The sequence below is a fragment of the Apis cerana genome, linkage group LG11, assembly GCF_029169275.1.
Source record: "Apis cerana isolate GH-2021 linkage group LG11, AcerK_1.0, whole genome shotgun sequence".
Lineage (NCBI taxonomy): Eukaryota > Metazoa > Arthropoda > Insecta > Hymenoptera > Apidae > Apis > Apis cerana.
In genome coordinates, this window is record NC_083862.1 from 6,522,264 (window position 1) to 6,544,933 (window position 22,670).

A 22,670-nucleotide genomic window follows, 5' to 3' on the forward strand; every position below is an offset into this window, starting at 1 on the left:
TTTCTTAATTTATTTTACAGAACAAAAAAAAGAAGAAAAATGACAATATCTTAATGTATGAATACAATGAATAATATATAGATTTTTGTAAAATTCATAAAATATTAAATTTATTAATTTTTTTTAAATAAAAATGAAATAAAAAAATGAATATATGTATTAAGACTTTTAATTGTAATAGAATCAAAATTAATTATATGTAATGTCAAATCATTTAATTATCAAATATATTATCATTTAATTAATCATTTAATTAATCAAATATATTTCAAAATATGAGAATATATTTGAAATATAATTGATTATTAAAATTATTATTTTATTTTATTATTTTATTATAAATATAAAGAGAGAAAAGAAATCATTCTTTATCATTTTATTAATTTATAAAGATTATAATATAATAATATTCATTTGACAATTCGTAATTCAAATTTAAATTTGAATGTTTATGAATTTAACATTTGAAAATTCAATTGAAGCAAAAAAAAAATCGATTATAAATCATAAAAGAATTAGTAATTAAATTTTAATTAAAAAAATTTGTTTCATTTGATATGAGATAAACTTCTTTGAAACTTCTTTAACTTTGAAGTCTTATTCCAAAAATTGATAATAATAGATGCTAAAGGATCTATTATTATAATTTTATTATAATTTTCATTTGACTTCGTGATAGTTGCTACTTCCGATGCAAATAAATGAATAAATATAATATTGTAATATAAAAATTTATAAATTAGATTATAATGATTAATAGTTATATCAAAAGTTATGATAAAATATAATAATTTTAATAAATTTATTTAGTATGATAAATTTTAATAAATTTTTAAAATTTTGCGTGATCGATACTTTCAATACTTTCAATCTCCAAATTCCATAATATAATATTTTTCTTACACTTTGTTTGTAGTGATATATTCGTAGTCAACTCTATCCTATATTTTATCTATGGTTTTATTCTGGATTCTGATGAATCTGATGAGGATTATCTGACTATTTGATTGTTTGTGATAGTTCAAGAGTAGAAAAGATTTGAATAACATTTTGAGTAATGGTTCATTATTTACCAATATATATAAAATTAAATAAATTTTATATATGTATATATATATATAAATTGATGAAAACATAAAGAAATTTATAAAATGTCTGGTGAAATCGATATTTTTGATGATAATGAATCGCAATTACCACAAGATCTTGGAGATGACGTTGTTCAAGAAGTTTTGAAGACTGGTACAGATTTACGTCAATATTCTAGGCAGATTGAAAAAGAATTAAAGGAAGTTGAAAATAAATCTATTCAAGATTATATAAAAGAAAGTGAAAATATAGCGAGTTTACATAATCAAATTGCTGCATGCGATAATATTTTAGAGGTTAGATTTTAATAATATAATGAATATAAAAATATGTATAAAATATAAATATCTAATTTATAATTGAATTTTATTTTGAAAAATAATAATATATAATTAGATATATTATAAATATATTAGAAATATATTTAATAAATTTGTTATTTTATTAAGTTTGATTATAATTTGTTGAATTTTGCATTTTGAAGATTTAATTTGATATATTTTTTTTAGAAAATGGAATCCATGTTGATGAGTTTTCAATCAGACTTAGGAAGTATTAGTTCAGAAATACTTTATTTACAACGTAAATCTGTAGCAATGAGTCAACAATTGTCTAATAGACAGATAATTAGAGGACCTCTTAGTCAATTTATTGAAGATATGACAGTGTCAGAAGCTCTTATTGCGTAAGCATTAATTAATTAACTGAAAAATAATTTTTTATAAAAAATTTAATATTCCTAAATATATAGAATTTATTATAATATAATAAAATTTATAATAATTTATAATGTATATAGGGGAATTATGGACTCTCCAGTAACTGAAAAAGAATTTTTAACACAACTGCAAACATTAAATCATAAAATAAATTTTGTAAAGGAACAAAGTTTTAAAGAAGCAAAATCATGTTTAGATGTAAAAGATATATTAGAAAAATTAAAAGTGAAAGCATTAGCAAAAATTAGAACATATCTTTTAGAACAAATTTATAAATTTAGAAAACCAATGACAAATTATCAAGTGCCACAAAATAACATGTTAAAGTATAAATTTTTTTTTGAATTTATTTTAGCAAATGAAAGAAATGTAGCAGAAGAAATTTGTGGAGAATATATTAGCACAATGAGTAAAATATATTATTCATATTTTAAATCATATTCTTCAAGACTAATGAAATTGCAGGTTAATAAATATAATGATAAAAAAATTTAAAATATAGTTATAGAAACAATATTTATTAAATTATATAGTTTGAAGAAGGAGCTACTAAAGATGATCTCATGGGAGTTGAAGATACTGCTGGGAGAAGTATTTTTCATAAAACCATATTAAAACATAGAGGTACGGTATTTTCTATAGGTAATAGAGGAGATGTATTAACTTCTCAATTGGAAGCACCCATTATAGTACCTCATACTGCATTTAAAATAAGGGTAAATATAAACATTTTTAAAATATATTTTTTATTTTTAAAATAAAATTATATATGTAAATGTATATATAAATGTAAATTTAATCATTTTTTTAAAATTGTTTTTATTTTACAATTATTTTATTATATATATTATATAATATTATAATATAATTATAATATAATATAATAAATATATTATATAATATTATACATATATATATTATATAATATATTATATTATATTATATATATTTTACATATTAAATATATTATATACGTCAATTTGATTGATTTTTATTTATAGTATCATTATGAAGCCTTGTTTAGAAGTGAACAATATGCTCTTGTAGATAATGCTTGTAGAGAATATTTATTCTTAACTGAATTCTTCAAAGTACGTGGTGTACAAGCAATGGATATTTTCAATCAGGTAAAATGAAATAATGAAAATGAAATATTTTTCCCTTTTATATTAATAAGAATGAGACATTAGTGAGAATGAATACATAAGATTATATATTTTTAATTAAAAAGGTAATGGGAAAAACATTAAATCTAATGGTGAAAAATTTACAATCTTTTGTGGAAGATTGCTATGATACTATCGCTTTATTCCTTTGCTTACATTTAGTAATGCGATATCGATTGACTTGCCATAAAAGAGCAGTACCTGCTTTAGATAAATATTGGGATAATATGACATCAGTAATTTGGCCTAGGTATAAATAAATAAATATATATTTAAATTAATATAATATAACACATATGTATAGTATAATTTTTAAATGGAAATTTAAATATATCTTTTTTGAATTTTTAGATTTGAATATGTTTTTCAATTGAATATTCAAAGTATAAAACATTGTGATCCATTAAAACTTACTCAAGAAACAGGACCACATTATGTAAGTTTATAATAATATTAAAATTATAATTATATTAAAATTACAAATATATAATTTAAATCTTTAGAAAGGAATTTAAGTGCTTACAAAATTATTTATTTATAGATTACAAGAAGATATGCGGAATTTAGTGCTGCAATGGTTAGTGTAGTTGAAGGATTTCCTTGTGAAGGAGCCACACAATTATTAGCAGAATTAAGAGAAGCTGTACAATGTTTCTTATTAAGAATGGCTGCTACATTTTCTAGTAGAATTCAACAATTAGTTTTCCTTATCAATAATTATGATTTAGTACTTGGTGTTTTAATGGTAAATATATATGTTAAATTAAAAATAAATCAACTTTATAATGTAATTATAATTATTATATTATTAATAATATATTAATAATACAATTATATTCTTAAAAATTATATTAACTTACAATTATACTCTTTATTTTTAGGAAAGAACACGAGATAATTCAAAAGAAGCAGAAAGTTTTCGTGATCAATTAAATGCACGATCTTCAGAGTATGTAGAAGAAATTTTAAGTCCACATTTTGGAGGTATAATACAATTTGTCAAGGAATCTGAAGCTATGATTGAGAAGGGCCAAACTGATGAATCAAAAAGACAAGAGGGAAAAGCATTAGCTCTTGTGCAATCTTTCACGAATAATTGGAAACGAGCATTAGAAGAAATTAATCATGAAGTATTGAAATCTTTTCCTAGTTTAGTACTTGGTACAGCACTTGTACAACGTGCAATGACACAGCTAGTGCAATATTATCATAGGTTTCATAAAATTTTACCACCAAATGCTCGAACACAATTAACAAACTTTCATCATATAATGGTAGAAATGAAAAAATATAAAGCAAACTATTAAAAAAAAAAATTTTATTTCTATTTAAATTATATTAAAAATAAAATAAACAGAATTATAAATATGTAAGTTTAATTTACTATTAAATTTTATTAATCTAGTAATGTAAATATTATATTTATACATATATGTATGTATATTTATAAATGTGGAAATGTCTTACATAAATACATCTTATTTATGAATTATTTTTATAAGTATTAAAAATATATTATGTTTGATGATTGCAATTGAAAAAATTCATATAAATTATTATATTACTATCATTAATATATTCAATATCATTCAATATTATCAAAGCTAATATTGAAGTTAACATTAAAATTATGTAAAAATTTATTAATATGCAATTATATTAATATGCAATTATATATAATATACAAAAAGCAAAGTTTAAAAAAATTTGTTATAAATTTATTAATATTGTAAAACGTATAATAATATTTTATTATTTTATTTTTTTTACCTGTGATTAATTAATGGAATAATAAAAATAAAATTAGAATATATAAATTATGAAAAACATACTGTACATTTATTTATAAAATAATACATATTATCGTTATACTAATTGTAATTTATTATCTTTCTATACAATTAATTAATTTTCACATTTATACGACTCACGAATATGAGTCTGTAATTCAAGTAGCATGAGACAAACACACATCTATATTACATATTTTAAAAAATCATTAAATTTATATATTAATTTTGTAACATTTATGGCAAATCATGTTGATTTATTCTCATTATTAACTTATATATCAATTATAGATTTATTTTTTTTTCAAGTTTCAATTATTTTTAATTTTTTTGAAAAAAAAGAATATTTTAAATATTTCGAAATAATTCTTAAACAATCTCAAACTTTCATTTAACATAGTATTTAATAAAATTTTTTATTTATAAAATTTAATTTAAATTTAATATATAAGATATAATTCTTTTTTTTTATTATTATTATTTTAATGTATTTAAAAATTATAAAAAGATTTTCCTAAAATAAAAAATTTTTTCTATACTTTTTCTATATTTATATAAATCTATAATAAGATAAATTATCAAAAATATAATTATCACATATTAAATTTCTCATTTTAATAAAATTTCGTTTTATTAATTTGGTTTCTAGTTTTAATAAAATTGATAAATTGATAATATTAAGTGAATCTTCAATCTTGTGAAAGTCAATCTTTTCAGAATTAATTTATATTATAAATTGTATAAAATAATTGTTTATTTTCGGATAAGAATATAAGTTATATAAATTTTTATCTCAAAAGCTATTCAGATTGAATTTATCCTTTCTTTGGAATGTATTATGAATTGAATTATGAATTGTGAGATTTATTTTTCTTATATTTTAATCATATGTTTATATTAAGATAATTCGAATTGTTAGATGAAGTAATCATTAGATGTTTATCGCAATAATCTTAAATTATTAAGAATTGAAGGTTTGTATATATCTAATAATTAACGAAAAGATTAATTACATACACATGTATGTACTTCATAATAAGTATTTAATTCTTTGCGATTTACTATCTCTAACAATTACAAAATTTTCTTTTTTTTTAATGTGAAATTTCATCTTCTTTATCAATATTATTTATTTATTATAATATTTATTTATATTTTATTATAAAATAAAACATTTATATCAGACTAGTATTTTTTTTTATTAAATTAAATTCAAATTTAAATATTATCTCACATGAGATCTTACTATTTTTTTTTAGTAAATCACAAAGAAGTAATGATTGCTTAATTACTATTGCTATTATTGCTAACTTAAAATAAGAATGTATAAATAATTTTCATATTTTGTTATTGAAATATGCATTTTTGTATAAGACATAATTTTTCAAAATAAATTTAATTAGTGTTGCACGATTATAATATACTGTCAATTGCATGTAAAACTCCATTTGTTGCAGGTATATTATGCGTTATTACATGTGCTTCGTTTATTCGTACTCGACCTGAAACAACGTAAGAAATAATTTTTTTATGCACATAATTTTCTTTCACAAAATTTCTTTCTTGAAATATTTCATAATGATATATATTAAAAGAATTAATTTAAAAATAATTAAAGATTTAAACAAAATTCAAATAAAAATGATATAAAAATGATATCAAAATTTAAAATTTAATTGTAATTGCAAATAAAATGAATTAATTGTAATAAAAAATTTCTATGATTTCAGAAATAAAAATGATAAAAAAAATTAAATTAAAAAAAATATATTTTTTTTATTTTTAATATTTGTAAGAAAATTTCTACATTGATAAGATTTTTATTTTATATATTATATATTTCTATGAATTATTTTATAAATACATACAATGTAATTTATTTAAAAATAAATATTTGTAAATGTTAAAAATAAAAAGAATTATTTCAAATGATAAAATCAGATAAAATAACTTGATTATAAAATATTACATTCCTAAAATTTTATGGCACCAAAGAAAATATTTAACTACAAAAATGAAAGATATATTGATATATATTGAATATATATATGATATATAATATGATAATGATATAACAAATAAGAAAAATTTATTATGTTTAATTTATTAGTATTTATTTATATACTTTAGAAATTTTCAATGAAATCAAATTTTAATTTTTTCGAAAACTGATTTTCTAATGGTTTGAGTTGCATTACTATTGATAAAAAGAATATTAATCGATTTACCAATAATAAAAATGATTGATTATAATCACATTCTGTATTTCGAGCTTAGAAAATTTGAAATTCAATATTTTTTTACTTACCACCATTTTTGTGAATATGGATAGGCGATTGTGGACGAAGAGTATCTTTTTGCAAATAATACCTCATTCCAGCTGTATATAAAGTCGATGGAATTATATGTCTCGAAATGATTGTTTTTGCAGCATCTAGTCCATCTTCTTCTGTCCAAACTGATGTTCCGTCTTTCGAAGCTGATTCGAAAGCGGAATCTGTTGGAGCGAAAATGGTGAAAGTTTTAGATCCTGCAAAGATTTTCTTATTATTTTCTTATTATTTCTTATTAATAATAATCATCTTTAATTATTTTAATTATTATTTTAATTATTTGATTATTTAACTTTATATGGCATATTATAATTTGATGTATTTGTTCAATCTTTCAGATTTGATCTAATTATTGTATAAAATATAAAATGTGCTATAATGTATTAATTGATTACAGGATTTTTTTCATTATAAATAATATTTATTTATTTTTATACATTTAAAAGTATATGTATAAGTAAATATTTAAAAATAATATATGAGACAATATTTACAACTAATGGCCAACTTATAGATTTAAAGAAATAGAAAATTTCATTAAATAAAAGTAAATTATTTCGAATGATTATTAAGATATATAAGATATATAATTATTAAAATATATAATATATATGCTTAATTCAGAATTAAAAATTTTTCAAAGATTTTAACTTTATAAAATTAAATAGTTTCTATATATTTAATTATTTAAATTTAAATAATTTTTGAATTTTTTTATATGTCGTCTTTACTGTAAATAAAAAGTAACAAACTACATTGAATTAATTATAATTTAATTTTTATTTGATTAATATTTTTTATTTTAAAATCTATAATTAAGTTTGTTAAAAATATATTAATTTAATTTAAAAATTAATATTTACATTTGTGTTAAATAGAATTTTGTTTTATTGAAAATTTTATTAATGTTTCATCAAAATTGAATAAATTTAAAAATTTTATTATTTAATTACATAAATTATTTAATTACATTTAATTAAATAAATTTAATACAATTTTTAAACTCATTCAGTCATTAATAACATAATTTATTTCTTCCATATTTTTTTCGTTTTTATTTTCGTATTTAATTCAAATAGAATATAACAAATAAAAAATTAAATTGTATAATTGTTACATAATAATATAAATAATTATAACGATAATTATTTATATATATTGTATTGTATATTTCAATATTAATAAATTAATAAATAATAAATAAAAATGATAAATAATAAATTATAAATTAATAATAAATTAATAAATAAAAATATTTTAATATTAAATATCGTATCATTAAAAAAATTTTATTTTTATTTATTATTACTTTAGCGATAAAAAAGTTTCATAACTGGAACATTGTTAAAAAAACTTCAGAAAAAAATATTAAAATAGTTAAATAAATCAATTGTATATGGGTTATTAAAGTCTCATTAATTTCTCATAAATCTCTTTAGAAGTAAAGTTAATAATAAATATTAATAAGATTTAATATCACATATATACACACAAGATTTAATATCAAACATGTACGAGATGTTCTATATAATATAAAATAGTGTAATCTTTAGGTACAAAAATGTTTTAAGATTATATATATTCTTTTTCATTTCAAAAAAAATTAATTTGATGTGAGATATTTCTTTCTAGATGGAAATATATCAAATATATTAATTTTTTAAATTAAATTTTTAATTATATATCTTTCTAAATGATTATAATTGATGCAGTTATTTATTTGTTATAAAAAAACTATTAAATTATTTATTTTTTTATTAATCTAGAAAAACTTCATTAGAATTTTTCTTACATTTATAAATTTTAAATGTGAATTTATTAATTCATTAATAAATTCATTAATTTAAACATTCAATTCATCGTTTTATTTTATATTTATATTATATTCGTTTTATATTATTTTTGTTTGTAATGATTTTTTTCTATGTAATTGTACAATTTTATAAAATTTAAAAATAATTAAAGAATATACAGCATTTTAATAAATTATATTATTATTAAAACAATTTTTTTTAAATTTGTGTTTTTAAATTATTATTTTAATATATTTTTTTTATCTTGACATAAAAATATTATATGAATTACTCTATTTATATATTGTAATAATATTGCATAATATTGCATTATTATTATTGGTGCTTGATAGATTAGATTTATTATTAAAACATTATATTAGCTATCTATAATATATATAATTAATATTAATATTAATATTATAATATTCATTTATTTGTATTCTGAAACATAAAATTTAAAGTAATAATATTAAGTTTAAAATAATATCTTATAAATATCTTTTTTTTGAGAAGTTTAGATTTAGAAAAAATTTAGAAAAAGTAAAAAATTTTTTGCAAGTTTTAATTTGGATTTTTTTTTTAGATACCTGATAAAGTATCTTGAAGACCTGATATGTAAAGCAGTTTTAAGAAAGTGGTGAATCTTCTTTCACGATCAGCCTGTAATGTTTGTACCAAATCGCCAACCGGAAGTGGGAACATTACTCTATCTATGGCGTGGGCGATGCCTTGAGGTATTTCGATATCTCGTTTATTTGATGCCACTTTTGCACCATTTATTGTTGTCACCTGTTGTAAAAATGAATATAAAAATAAAGACAATATTTTATTTTTAGATCAAAATTAATTAAATTAAATTTAACTTATATATTTTTTCTTTTTTTATTAAAAATAGATAAAAATTAAATAGAATAGAAATAAAAACTGAAATAGAAGTAGAAATAGATAAATGATTAATTTATTTGAAATTTTACTTTTAAAATATTAAAAATTAATTTTTAATATTAAGAATTAAAATTAATCCAATTTTTTGAAAAAACTTTTTTATATTTTCAAAATTAGCAAAAAGAATTCTTTTTCTTAATATGTAATTAGTTCTTTTAATATATAAGAATTTCAAGAATATATGTTTTTTTGATAATTATCGGAAATATATTGTTTATGATCTTTTTATAAATATTATTACTAATTTCGGTTAATAAGAACAGAAAAAAAAATTAATTAAAATATTTCATGAAAAGAATTATTAATATTCAATTATTAATATTTTTATTTTATTTAAATTATTAATATTTCCATCATGTTTGAGGAATAAAAATACTATAATCAATATAATAATAAAAATGTTCTTTAAGAATTTTCTTATTAAAGAAATCATTTTTTTTTATGTTAATTATCTTATTATATTATTATTAATTATGTTAATTATTTTAAGAATTAAGAAAAAACAGAGGAAATCATTTATTTTTAAGTATCTAAATTATAATTATTTTTAAGTAAATACTTATTTCATATACTACTAATGAGTACATAAAGTTTCATCGTTTTCTAGAAGATCGATAAACTGGATCAACGTGAAACGATCGATCGAGAAAAGTAATGATGCAATATGCAGATTATAACTCTTTAATGTATAAGGATAAAAAATCATTGTAAGATTACATAGCTTGAAATTGGAACGATAACATAACTTAGAATTATATACAAACTTTTTTAAAAATAAGAGATATGTAAGTACCTTTATGTCATTCCATTCGTGATCATGCATTGCATATTCGTTCACTCTTAATTGCGTTCCAGCCAAGCTAACGCCAGTCATTTCATCTTGCAAGGAATCAATTCTAAAAGCTCCTGGTATCACGTGGTGTAGTAGAAGCTACAATTTAATTATATAAATTATATCAATGTAATTTAATTGCTTAACATAAAAAAATAATATGAAAAAAAATATAGAGGATAAAATATTTTTTTATTATTCGTAATTTTTAATAAAAAATAAAAATTGCTTCAAATAATTACTTATAAATTATTATTTTTATAAATTTTCGATTTTTATGATTTTATATTTTTTATGATTTTATAAATTTTTATTGCGTTCACAGCAATATAATTTTTATTTTCAGTAAATAATATAAATTATAATTATAAAAATAATTTTGGATGAATAAATTTGAATTAAATATGAGATAAAATATATGATATAAATTAAAGAAAATTATCAATTTCATAAATTGAAAATATTTAATTTGTTCATTATATTTGTTCATTATATTATTTTTTACATATTTATTTAATTTAAAATGAATTTATAATATAAAAAAAAGAATTGATAATGATATTTTAAATATTAATCATCATTAGATCTATATTTATAATTATGTATATAAAATCAAACTATATAATATTATAAAATTGAAATTTTAAATTAATATAGAGATGCATCTTAAGAGTTTAATAGCAATTTTTGTTATATCATAAAACAATAAATGTAACATACTCCACTAAGAAGTCGTGGATTATCTCGGAATTTTTGTTCTGCTTTTTCTGGACCACCAAGTTGTACCAAGAGCGTTCTAAAAGCTTTATCCGTCGGAACGAATATTGTGTATGGACCTATAATGTTACAACATAATTAATTTTTTGTTTTATAAGATTTTACATTTTTATTCATAAATGCAAATTTTCGTGTATAATTCGTGTAATAATTTATAAAAGATTTGAATCATTTTTTAGATAAATTCATTTTAATGAAGAAACTATATTTCGTGACATTTCAAAGTCGTTTTAATTTCTTTTAATGATTTGAATCCCTCAATTTCTCACAATTTTACAATTTATATTGTTAAGATAATAAAGATAAATAAATTCGACTATGTAGGAATACAATGAATAGAGACTAAAACCAATTACAATAAAATCATATAATCCCAATTATATTTTTAATATTCGGCAACCGTAATTCTTATCATATTTATATTATTTATGTTTTTTATTTTTTAATAAATTATATTATTATATTATTTTTGATCATTTTTTATTTTATTTTTTTTTATTTTTATTGTATTATAAATATAATTCAATAATCTAGTATATATTCGATTATTTAATACTATCGAAGTTCCTATTACATATTAAAAAATTTGTATAATTTTAACGTCAATTGAATGATATTCTTGAAAAGTGTCATGAGAGCAAATGCATCTTTCTCAATCACAAGAATAATTATCATTCGGTTGTATAATTCTCATCCGATGAGGACATGGTTACACTTCTTTGGCTTTTAATTGACGGAAGTGTACGGTTTTTCCGTTTAGTTTAACGAGCCAATAATTGAATTTGATTGCACGATCTCTGATTGTATTCGACTATTACTTATTTTCACAATCACTTTTAATTGCTTTGAAAGTGATTCGTCCGAGTGTTTAGTTTTAATTATTAGTTGCATCCATGTAATTTAATATTCTTACTGTCAATGTTAACAAAATAAAAATATATTAATGTTTTTTATAAATAGAACATTAATTGACGATAAGAAATCGTATTCATAAGAATTATTGAAACTATTTAATTTATATATATTTTTAATTTAATATTTAAATTAAATTATTATTTAATAAAAAAAAGAGTTATAATATATATATATATAATATAATATAATATAAAAAAAATTATAAAATATAACTTATTATTATGGCTAGAGCTCTTTTTATATTGAAATAAAAAAATGGACATTGTTATTGAATAAAAAAAATCACATTCTAAAATATAAATTTTTCTGAATTATATTTTTGTTCAATTAAATAATAGATTTTAATCAATCATTATTGAACTTATTAAAATAACAATAAATTGACAAATTGATATTGACAAAAGATGTATAAACATTCAAATAAAACGATAAGTTATACAGATTAATTAATGTAACATCGTAAGATATAATTAAGCTAGCTTTTGTAACTTAAATATTCGTATAATGAGAAAACGTGAGTCATCATTGTTCTTACGATGAGACAACAGTGTCGAAACGTTCGAGTAATCCGTGAGAACATTTTTCTAATGAATATTGCATGAATAATTAGATATTGGAAAGGAGAAAAATAAAACTTCCATAATAAGTAATCGTATTAAATTATGATTATACATTTAAATATATTTTCTGACGAATTAATATTATGACATATAAAAATGTAAGAATCTGTATATCTGTCATATATAAATTATGATTCACAAGTCTTTCATTTCGAGATCTTTTATCGTTAGTAGTCCTATTTCTCAACATATTTGAAATGGCAAAAAAATCGAAATTCCCCGATCAATTGATTTTCAACAAGTATGAAAAAAGTTATAAAACGGCAAAAAATATAATGAAATTCAGAAAGATTAGTATACTAATAATATTAATTATACTAAACACAAAAGAAAAGTCACATATGTGAAAAAGTCTTTCTTTTTTCACATTTCATAACACGATCGTACGCGTCATAAAATAGGAAATCCTTATTGTATATATGTTGAATTACCAATTAATATAAATTTAAAAATTCTAAAATAAAGTTAAAAAAAAACAAAGTAGATTTAAAAAATACTAATCTAATTTTATAGATACTCACCAGTTTCGTTCAACACATTATCTAAACCCGACTGCCTCAGATACTTAGCCATTGCGAACAATCCTTCTCTCCTCAACAATGTGGTCAAACTTTCCTGTATTTGATTTCTCATGGTAAGCGATTCGATGGTCGGTGTGATAGTAGATCTTTCGAAAGTATCCTGATAGATGATATTTTCGTTGTGTAAAGTGGTCAATGGCCTTGCAGTGGTCTGAATTGTTTTTAAACTCGGTAAAGTTTCACTAGATGGTGAAGTAAAGTGAATGTAAGAATTGGTCGAATGATATGAGAAAGTTGTCGGCACTGATGCAGGTGTTGTCGTAATGATTTCATTGACAGGAGCCATGGTTGGGATGAAATGACTCTTTGTTATAGTTGGATATTTCGCAGTGACTCGATTATCCTGATCTAAAGAGCTTAATTTAGGAGTGGTATTGGTAGTCTTGAGAGAATTAAATACATGGCTTGTGACACTCGATGCTGAAGATAGATATTTGTCGGTCGTTGACACGGAATTTGGAGTGATTGTCACATGAGGGAAATGTTCAGACGATTTGCTATAAAAAAAATATCATTTTGATTAATATCAATTGATAATATTTTTGGTTTATGTAAGATATGTAATGTTACAGGATAAGATATATTAAAAAAGATATTACTATAATATCATACATCTATATACAATCAATAATATACATACAATTCAATATGATTGATGATAACTTTAAATTATTTAATAGTTTAAATTAAAATTATTATAAAATATTTAGAAATATGCATTGTTTCAGTTCCTTAAATAACATGCGTACGTTTCTTAATAAATTAATTTTCAAATACAAGAAATAAATAAATATATTTGTAAATTATATATTAAATAATTATATATATTTTACATAATGCGAGTTTTTTAGTAATTTAGTGATTTAATGATTTAATTGATTTGTAAATTGAAAATTTAAGCAATACAAATTCTTGTATTACATATATAATAAATTTTCAGAGAATATGATTTAATTGATTAACTTCTGAACCATTCATATTTTTCGTGATATATTGTACAATTTTATATGTTGTAAATATCTAATGAGGAAATTTTATGAAAAGCTTTTATATAATACTTTCGATCTATCAATTACATATATAAACCAATAATTTATTAATTTTTTCAAACGACGATCAAGTTTCTAATTATATCTCTTCTAGATAAAATTACTTAATTCTTTATATATATATATATATATATATATAAATAATTCTTTATGTATATTACATTTATAAAATTATAAAATTAATATATTATACTTATTATATATAGTATATATATTATATATATTATTATTATTATATTATATATATTATATATAGTATATATATTATATATATTATATACAGTATATATAATATAATATACTTATAAATTTTATTTTTATAAAAAAAGATTGAAATATTATATCATAAACTACTTGTATAAAGATATTTGATTTTATTCTTTTTATACTTTTTTATATAAATATTTGTAATAAATATTTTCAAATATGCATATTATATTTTATAATATATTTTCATATATCAATAGAACAAAATTTTGAAATATTAAATAAATATATGTAATAATATATTTTATATGTAATAGAATAAAATAAAAACTTCAATATTCTTACTTTATCAACAATTATATGATTTGTAAAAATAATAATTTTTTTTGTAATTCATATATATATATATATATATGAATACTATTTGAATAATTTATTATTAATTCACTGTATTAGTAATAATTCCTTAAACAATCTATAAATTTTATAAATAATTGTAAATAGTTTTCTATATAAGTAATTTTTATTGTTTTGTTATATTTTGTTACTTACTTTTCCGTGTATCTTGATGAAACAGAAGTAGATCTTGCAGTAGTTGATCTAGAAGTAGTATATGGACCACTTTGAATTGATGTTACGATACTCTGTTTCGTCGAAATTGTGTTTGGATCCAAACTAGACGCGAAATTCTGAAGCGAACTAGCAGTAGACGGATTTGACGAACTTGGTGGTAACTTTAACTCTCCTTTCTTAATTTTTTCTACGAGAGACTCTACTTCAGTTCCTTCCTTATCTGCATTTCCTTTTACTCCTTGTACCTTATAACTACCATCAGGTTGCTCCTCCAATACGACAAATGTTACCTTTTTCGCTGGCAGATTGTGAATCGGTGTTTTTCCAATCTCTTCTAACTTTCCATCGCTTTTTTGTCTAATAACTTCAAAATCTGCTCCAGGAGGAAGCACACCTTTTGTTAATTCCTCAAAAATAACTTTTGGCGGCTTGATAGTCGTGGTCGAGGTAGTTAAAGCCAAAGTAGAAGTAGTCAATGTTGATCCATCGGTTGGGATATTAGAGGTCAGACTATTTGAAGAATCAAGCAGCTGAACTTTTTTTCCATTAGGAAGCACGATATCTCTCGTACTGACATTTCTTGCATCATCGTCGACAGATTGAGCTAGGGCTAATTTCAATTGTTTCAACAAAATTTCTCTTTCTGATCCTAATGAAGTAGATCTAGTTTTTGTTGTGACACTCTTCGAAGTCACTGGTTTTTCAGTCTGATATATGATCTTGATTTGAGGCTTTGGTTTATCCTGTTGAATGAATTGATTCTGTTGTTCCTGAATCAAATCTAATAGATTCTCTGGTATAGTCGAAGTTACTGTTACCTTCTCTTGATAAGTCTTGGGCGAAACTGTCGAAGTGGGTTTGTGGATTGTTGTAGTCCTTATAGTCGTTGTTATAGGTGAAATCGGTGTAGTAGTAGAATATTTCTTTTGATGAGTGGCTATTGCCTTCAGAAATAGATTTGTTTCCGATGGGGTAATTTTTCTCGTTGGCAGCGACACGAGTACAGGAGTCGTTGTAGTACTGATATTTATGCTATTAGTGCTAGCAGAAGTGACAGAAATAGGTAACGAAGTTGTAGAAGTTAGTTTCTGCAGTTGTTGAAGTCTCAGCAATTCCTGCTGTCTTCGTAACTCTTGTTGTTCTAATAATAATTGTTGTCTTTGCTTTTGCAGTAATTCCAACTCACGTTGTTTCTCTAAATATTCTTGTAATTGTAACGTTTGTCGGTCACTAAACAAAGGTTGAGACAGATCTTGTTGAAGATTTTGAAAGTGATTATTAGTATTTTGATATTGGCTGCTATATTGTTGTTGGAATTGCTGTTGTTTAACAGGTTGAGATTGAAATTGGATTTGACCATTCAGATAATTTGGATTATTGAGTTGTTGTGCTACTTTTTGTTGTTGTTCCTGTATCAACTGTTGTACTTGTTGCTGTTGTTGGTACAACTGTTGAAGTTGTTGTTGCTTTGCACGATCTACTTTATATTTTGCTAGAGATGAATAAGATGAACTAGTTTGTGGTTTCGAAGCGGCTTGTTCGAAGTTTGAAAAAGATCCTCGAGTATCGGATAATTCTTGGGGTCGACGAAATCGTTGCTGGTGTTGTTGAACGTCGCTTAGTATTTGTGCCTGTTGAGAAGCTGAGAGACGTGGTCGTGGATCATGTGATGAATGACTCTATAAAAGAAATTATGTATATGATAAACAAATTATATATGTATAATAATTAAAAATTTAATTAAAAATTTTTAAAATATTTTTTAAAAATTAGTTTTTGTTTTAATATAATATATAATTATGATATATTAAGATATTGGAATATTTTTGATAAAAAATAAAAAGTAAATTTTACTTAAAATAAATAAAAAATATTTCGTACATTTAGTAGTAGTAGTAGTAGTAGTAAAATTTTAAATGAATATTATAAACAATTTTTAAATAAATATACAAATACAGATTTTTAATTTTGTTAGTTAATAATTAAAATTTTCATAATTTTGAAAGTTTTAATGATTATATATTTTGAAATAATTTTTGAACTTATTTCTTGGATAAGTGAAATACAAATATTTTATTTAGAAACTATAAATATATATTACATGTACATATATTATATATTAATTTTTTTGTTAAATTAAATTAAAGATTTAATGAAAAAAGATTCAGAGATATACAATAATCAAGAATATTATTTTTAACAAATTTATAAAATTAATATAAATGTGATTTTTGTATAGAATTGTACAAATTGTTTTAGAATTAGAATTATACAAATTGTTTTATACTCAAAATTCAAATTTCAATACACATATTTGTGCATTATTGTATATTTTTCATTTATTAATATTCTAATACAAAATCCTAATAAAATTTTTTTTTACGAAAATTTTCAATTTTTCAACAATTAGTAAAATAACGAAAACTATTTATTTATGTTAATAAATTCAGAAAGCCCATCAAAAATGTATAATCATGTATAAAAATTTGTATTAATTATGGAATAAATAATAATTCATTTGAATCTCATGTTTAATTATTAACACTTATAGATTTTGTAATTATTCATAAGGGAAGCTAATATGTATTAATTATCATTTTTATTCGGGAAAAAGAAAGAGAGTCCGATGCAATCAAGATCGTGATAATTAACACACCTATTATTTCAAGCTCTCTTCTTCATATACCATTCGCATTCTAGTAGGACTGAGTCAATCTCCTTGGCTCTTCGAGAAAGTATAATTCATCGTGGTTTTCATTTCGCAGCGTGCTCGCATAATAACTCATTCGAATCTCGAATTCAAATTAAAATCTTTTATAACATTTTGATTCATGATATGATTGTTTTAGTTTTTTCCGGTCATTCTTTTATTACCTTTCTCTTTCAATCGTAGTATGTATAATAATTATGTATACTAATGACGAAAAATTAAAAAAATTTAATTTTAATTATAATATTATTAAAAATGTGTCAATATGATATATTTTTATAAATATAATATTATATAAATATTAAAATATATAAAAATTTATTTAAAATTCTATAATTTCAAAATGCTTTCTTGAAAAGTGTGATAAAAATGATGTATGTAGAATTACTGTTAATGTTTATAGCTTTAATTTATAGCTTTAATTAATAATCAAATTAGCAAAAGATTCAATTTAGCTGCGAAAAAGAATTTTAGTGGTCAAAAATATACCTGTTGTATTTTTATTTCATAAATCCAAATTATAGATAATTAATAATTATTTAATATTTTGCAATATTTTGATTCTCGCATATGTCTTTTTATGAATGTATTATAAAGATGTATAATTTCTCTTTAATTATAGATAATAATTTTTCATAGAAAATAATAGAGTTTTCATATTTTATAATTATATGCTTAGTTTGTTAATTACATAAATGTTTATTAATTTATATTATATATTAATTGTTAATAATTGTTATTTAAATTGTATTTGTGAAATGAAAAAAATTAAAATATAATTTTAATTAAATGTTTAAATGTTTAGATGCAACAATTATGAATGAAAAAAATGAATTATTCAAAAAAATTTAATAGATATATGTGATGATATTCTTATATTACATACAATTTAATACTTTAAAATTAGTATCTCTTTTTTTTTAGCAAAGATATTAAGTATCATTATTGTGCTTGATTGTAAGTATCATTATTGTACTATGACAATTAACTATTTTTGAAGTTCATTATACTTGATTGATAGTTAATAAAGTAAATATTTATTATAGTGTTACTATTAATATATAATAATAATAATAATAATAATAATTATTATTATTATTATTATAATATTATTAATGTATTATTAATTGATTTTTATAGTTCTATTATAGAAATATCTAATATATTTCTCACTAAACAATAATATGTTTTTAAAATTATGAATTGATATTACAAATTAATATGAAGTATACTTAAATACATTTATTACATATTAATAATATTCCATTATCAAATCAAATACATTTTATTCGAATTAAACAATTCGAATTTTTTGTATATGTGGAAATTCAAACAAAAATAAATTTGTACTTATAATTTAATGGATTGATGAAAATATTTTCTAAATTGTTCTATAACAAAAAAAATATTTCTTTATATTGAAAGAAAATTTGAAATTATAATAGGAACAACACAAAAAAAATTATGTTAAAATTATCATAAATTATAACTTAATTAATCTTTTGATCGTTTATTATCTACTTGGTTACTTTTACTTAATCTTGTTTTAGAAATAGCATTAATAATCTTTAACACGATATTAACACGAACGGTTTCGAAAGTGAACATTTTTAAATTTATAAATTTATATTAATATTTTGAAATAAATTATATTAATGTTTTGAACTTGAAAGAAAACAATAAATAACTATTGAATAAGTAAAGAGAAAAGAAAGTTTTATATATTTTATATAGGAAAACAAGCTGACATTTAATGCAGAATTGATAGAATGCTAAAATGATCGAACCTAAAAGATCGAAGAAGTTAACAGAAATAGATAATACAAAAGTGATAGAACAAAAAGTTAGGAAAAGCAAGAAAATAAATATAAATTGCAAGAAAGAAAATTTAATTACTATTAAGAAAGATTCAAAATTCAAGACATAAATACAACTAATATAAAAGAGAAATGTGTTTGTTTTGAATGAATAGAAATAGATATAAGCATATGTAATAAGCATATATAATATAATATGAAATTAAATTTCAAATTGGATTAAAATTTAAATTCATTATTTATAATTAATTTATTACAATTCAATTTAAGTTAAATATTTATTAAACTCAAATTTAATTATAATTTACATACTTATCTATATTTTATTTTATGTAACAAATTATTACGATAATAAATAAAGCATGTTTGTACATTTATATAATCATTTATTTAAATTCGAATTTATGCATTTAAATGATTATTACCTACGTATCTATTAATTTGATTGATTAGAGAAACTATAAATAATGGAACAATGAAATGATATTAAAATAATTTGGAAAATATACAGATATTTTTTAAAATTATCTTAAATATTTTGATATTGTTTAGGGATAATTAATAAATTGAATTTTTAAATTTGATTTTTTTTAAAACAATCTCTAACCTTATATGAAATTTTATTCTATATTTTCGATTCATTTTTAACTCTTTTTTTCATTTTAATATAATTTGAAAAACATTCTTTATAATATTTTATATAAAATTATAGAATTGTATGATTTGTTGATCCAATACGAAATTTCTATTCATGAAGAATATTAGATATTTTTTTCAAATACAACTTTAATTATATATAAGTTTTTTTATTCCTTATAGTTTCTTTATATATTAGAAATTACATATTTATTAGATACTATAATATAATATTTCATTAATATGTAATTAATATTTATTATCAAATAAAAATATTTGATAATAAAATCAAGCCAATTTATTATTATTGTTATTTCAAGTGCAACTAATAGCTATATACTTTCTTCTTTTCTTTCTAATATTGTAATAATAACCATGTACATGTTCACATAAAAGTAATTTACGAGCAATCAATCATGAAGTATCTAAATAGATTAACAAATAACAAGATATAAATAGGTTAAAACAAATAACTAGAACAAGTTTTTACTTATTAAAGTTATATCTATTAATAAAACATGTTACTTGTACTAGTATATGTTACATGCTACTAAAAATAATAAGTTATAATAAGTTACTTAAATATAATAAATTTTATTTGAGAACAGAATAAAATAATACATATATTTATATTAAAAATGTAATATATATATATATATATATATATATATATTATAAATTTACTGTTAAATATAAAATTGATTGTAACAAATGTTGATGATTTTATATATAATATATATAGTATATAATATTTTAATATTTTTATGAAATATTAATTCGATAATTTTTTAAAGTTTTTTCGTATTTTTTAAATAAGAAATTATTTTCTTTATTCCAATTATTTATTTGGATGTTTATAAGTCATGTAACAAAATAAGATATTAATATATTATACTACAAAAAATTGTCGGAACAAATTTTCTATTATTTTTAAAAATCCTTTATGAATTTGTAGAAAAGAATTATTTTCTTTATAAAAATTAAATTTTCTTTCGATTTTTTTAACATCAAGAAATATATTATATAAATATGTTACATTATATTGAGATATATTATGTTAGTTTTCCCCGATTAGTATTACGAATTACCTTCGGTTAAAAATAATTAAGAAAGACTTGTTAGAAAGTAGAAATTTAGAAAAATTGTAATAGATCTGTGATATTAACGATAAAACATTGTTCATTTTTTTGCATGTATTTGTATGCCAACATGTCAGATTTCACGAAAGCATAACGAAATTATTCTCTTTTTATCGTATTATATTCAAACTTAAAAAAAATCTGCATCATATTCTATGATAAAGAGTATATCCTAAAAATCACTATTTCACATATAATAAATATATCTGTTTTTGATGTTCAAAAATTTATGTTATTCGATGCAATTTATTATTGTACAAAATTCAGATCAGCAGGTCTTAATTTTTTTTTAGCATAAATTTCTTTTAGTAATTTTTTGTAATTTCAAAATTTAAATTTACAATACATATTTGTAAAGAATTAATATATTCAAAAAATATCTTAAGAAAATCGATTTAAAAGAAACAAAATTAAATTATAATATATATAACAAGATAAATATTGATATACAAAAATATAGTCGGTTGAGATTTATTTATTAAGTTATTAGCAGTTTAAGTTTGAAGATGAAGCAAAACAGAAACAAATTTTATAATAGTGATATAACGGAAATATATCCTATATATTTAACACATATCACACACATATATATTATATATATTATTATACATTCAATATTATATATGTACATTATAGACTACATTATAGACTCAACTAATTAATTGTTAAATTCAAAGATAATATTCTAATTTATTCATTTATTCTAATTCTAAAAAGATAATCTACTGTTAGAATAGAATGAGCTTATTTAACTTTTAATAATGATTTGTAAATTTTTGAATATTGAATTTATTTTTTTGGTAAAAAGTTTATTAATGATTTTTTTTATTCTCTTTATTTTTTTTTCAACAAATTTTTAAAAAGTGAAAGAAATATTAATGAAAATTTAAAATCAAATCTAAAATCTTAATTGCATTTATCAGACATTATAATCTTTCAAATTGTTTTTTCATAATATATGAAATTTAATATTTTT

General features: G+C 19.8%; 2 protein-coding genes across 4 annotated transcripts in view; one reads left to right on the top strand and one right to left on the bottom strand.

Moving 5' to 3' along the window:
* The first annotated feature begins 955 nt into the window (after positions 1–955).
* LOC108000154 (vacuolar protein sorting-associated protein 52 homolog) lies at positions 956–9,726 on the top strand. Of its 2 annotated transcripts, XR_009831848.1 has the most exons (11): positions 956–1,385; positions 1,599–1,774; positions 1,889–2,273; positions 2,342–2,524; positions 2,810–2,935; positions 3,040–3,224; positions 3,326–3,410; positions 3,516–3,719; positions 3,856–4,343; positions 6,222–6,276; positions 9,477–9,726. XR_009831848.1 is itself a non-coding variant. In XM_017060358.3 (9 exons), exons 1-9 carry the CDS (start codon positions 1,152–1,154, stop codon positions 4,279–4,281), a joined length of 2,004 nt encoding a protein of 667 aa, XP_016915847.1. In that variant the 5' UTR covers positions 956–1,151; the 3' UTR covers positions 4,282–4,801. The 2 variants fall into 2 exon arrangements, 1 of the variants encoding a protein (XP_016915847.1); XM_017060358.3 differs by lacking the exons at positions 6,222–6,276; positions 9,477–9,726 and having other exon boundaries at positions 3,856–4,801.
* Positions 4,788–22,670, bottom strand: part of LOC108000157 (intermembrane lipid transfer protein vps13B-like) — a 38,767-nt gene continuing 20,884 nt past the window's right edge. Inside the window, exons 2-8 of one of the 2 annotated variants that reach the window (XM_028667818.2) lie at positions 15,372–17,071; positions 13,504–14,060; positions 11,391–11,506; positions 10,632–10,769; positions 9,481–9,682; positions 7,073–7,261; positions 4,788–6,266 (exon numbers count right to left, since the gene is read on the bottom strand). In XM_028667818.2, coding sequence (XP_028523619.1) covers positions 6,178–6,266; positions 7,073–7,261; positions 9,481–9,682; positions 10,632–10,769; positions 11,391–11,506; positions 13,504–14,060; positions 15,372–17,071 — 2,991 coding nt within the window. In that variant the 3' untranslated portion in view covers positions 4,788–6,177. Of the gene's footprint in view, positions 6,267–7,072; positions 7,295–9,480; positions 9,683–10,631; positions 10,770–11,390; positions 11,507–13,503; positions 14,061–15,371; positions 17,072–22,670 lie in introns of both variants that reach the window. The other variant, XM_062081571.1, reaches the window with a different exon arrangement.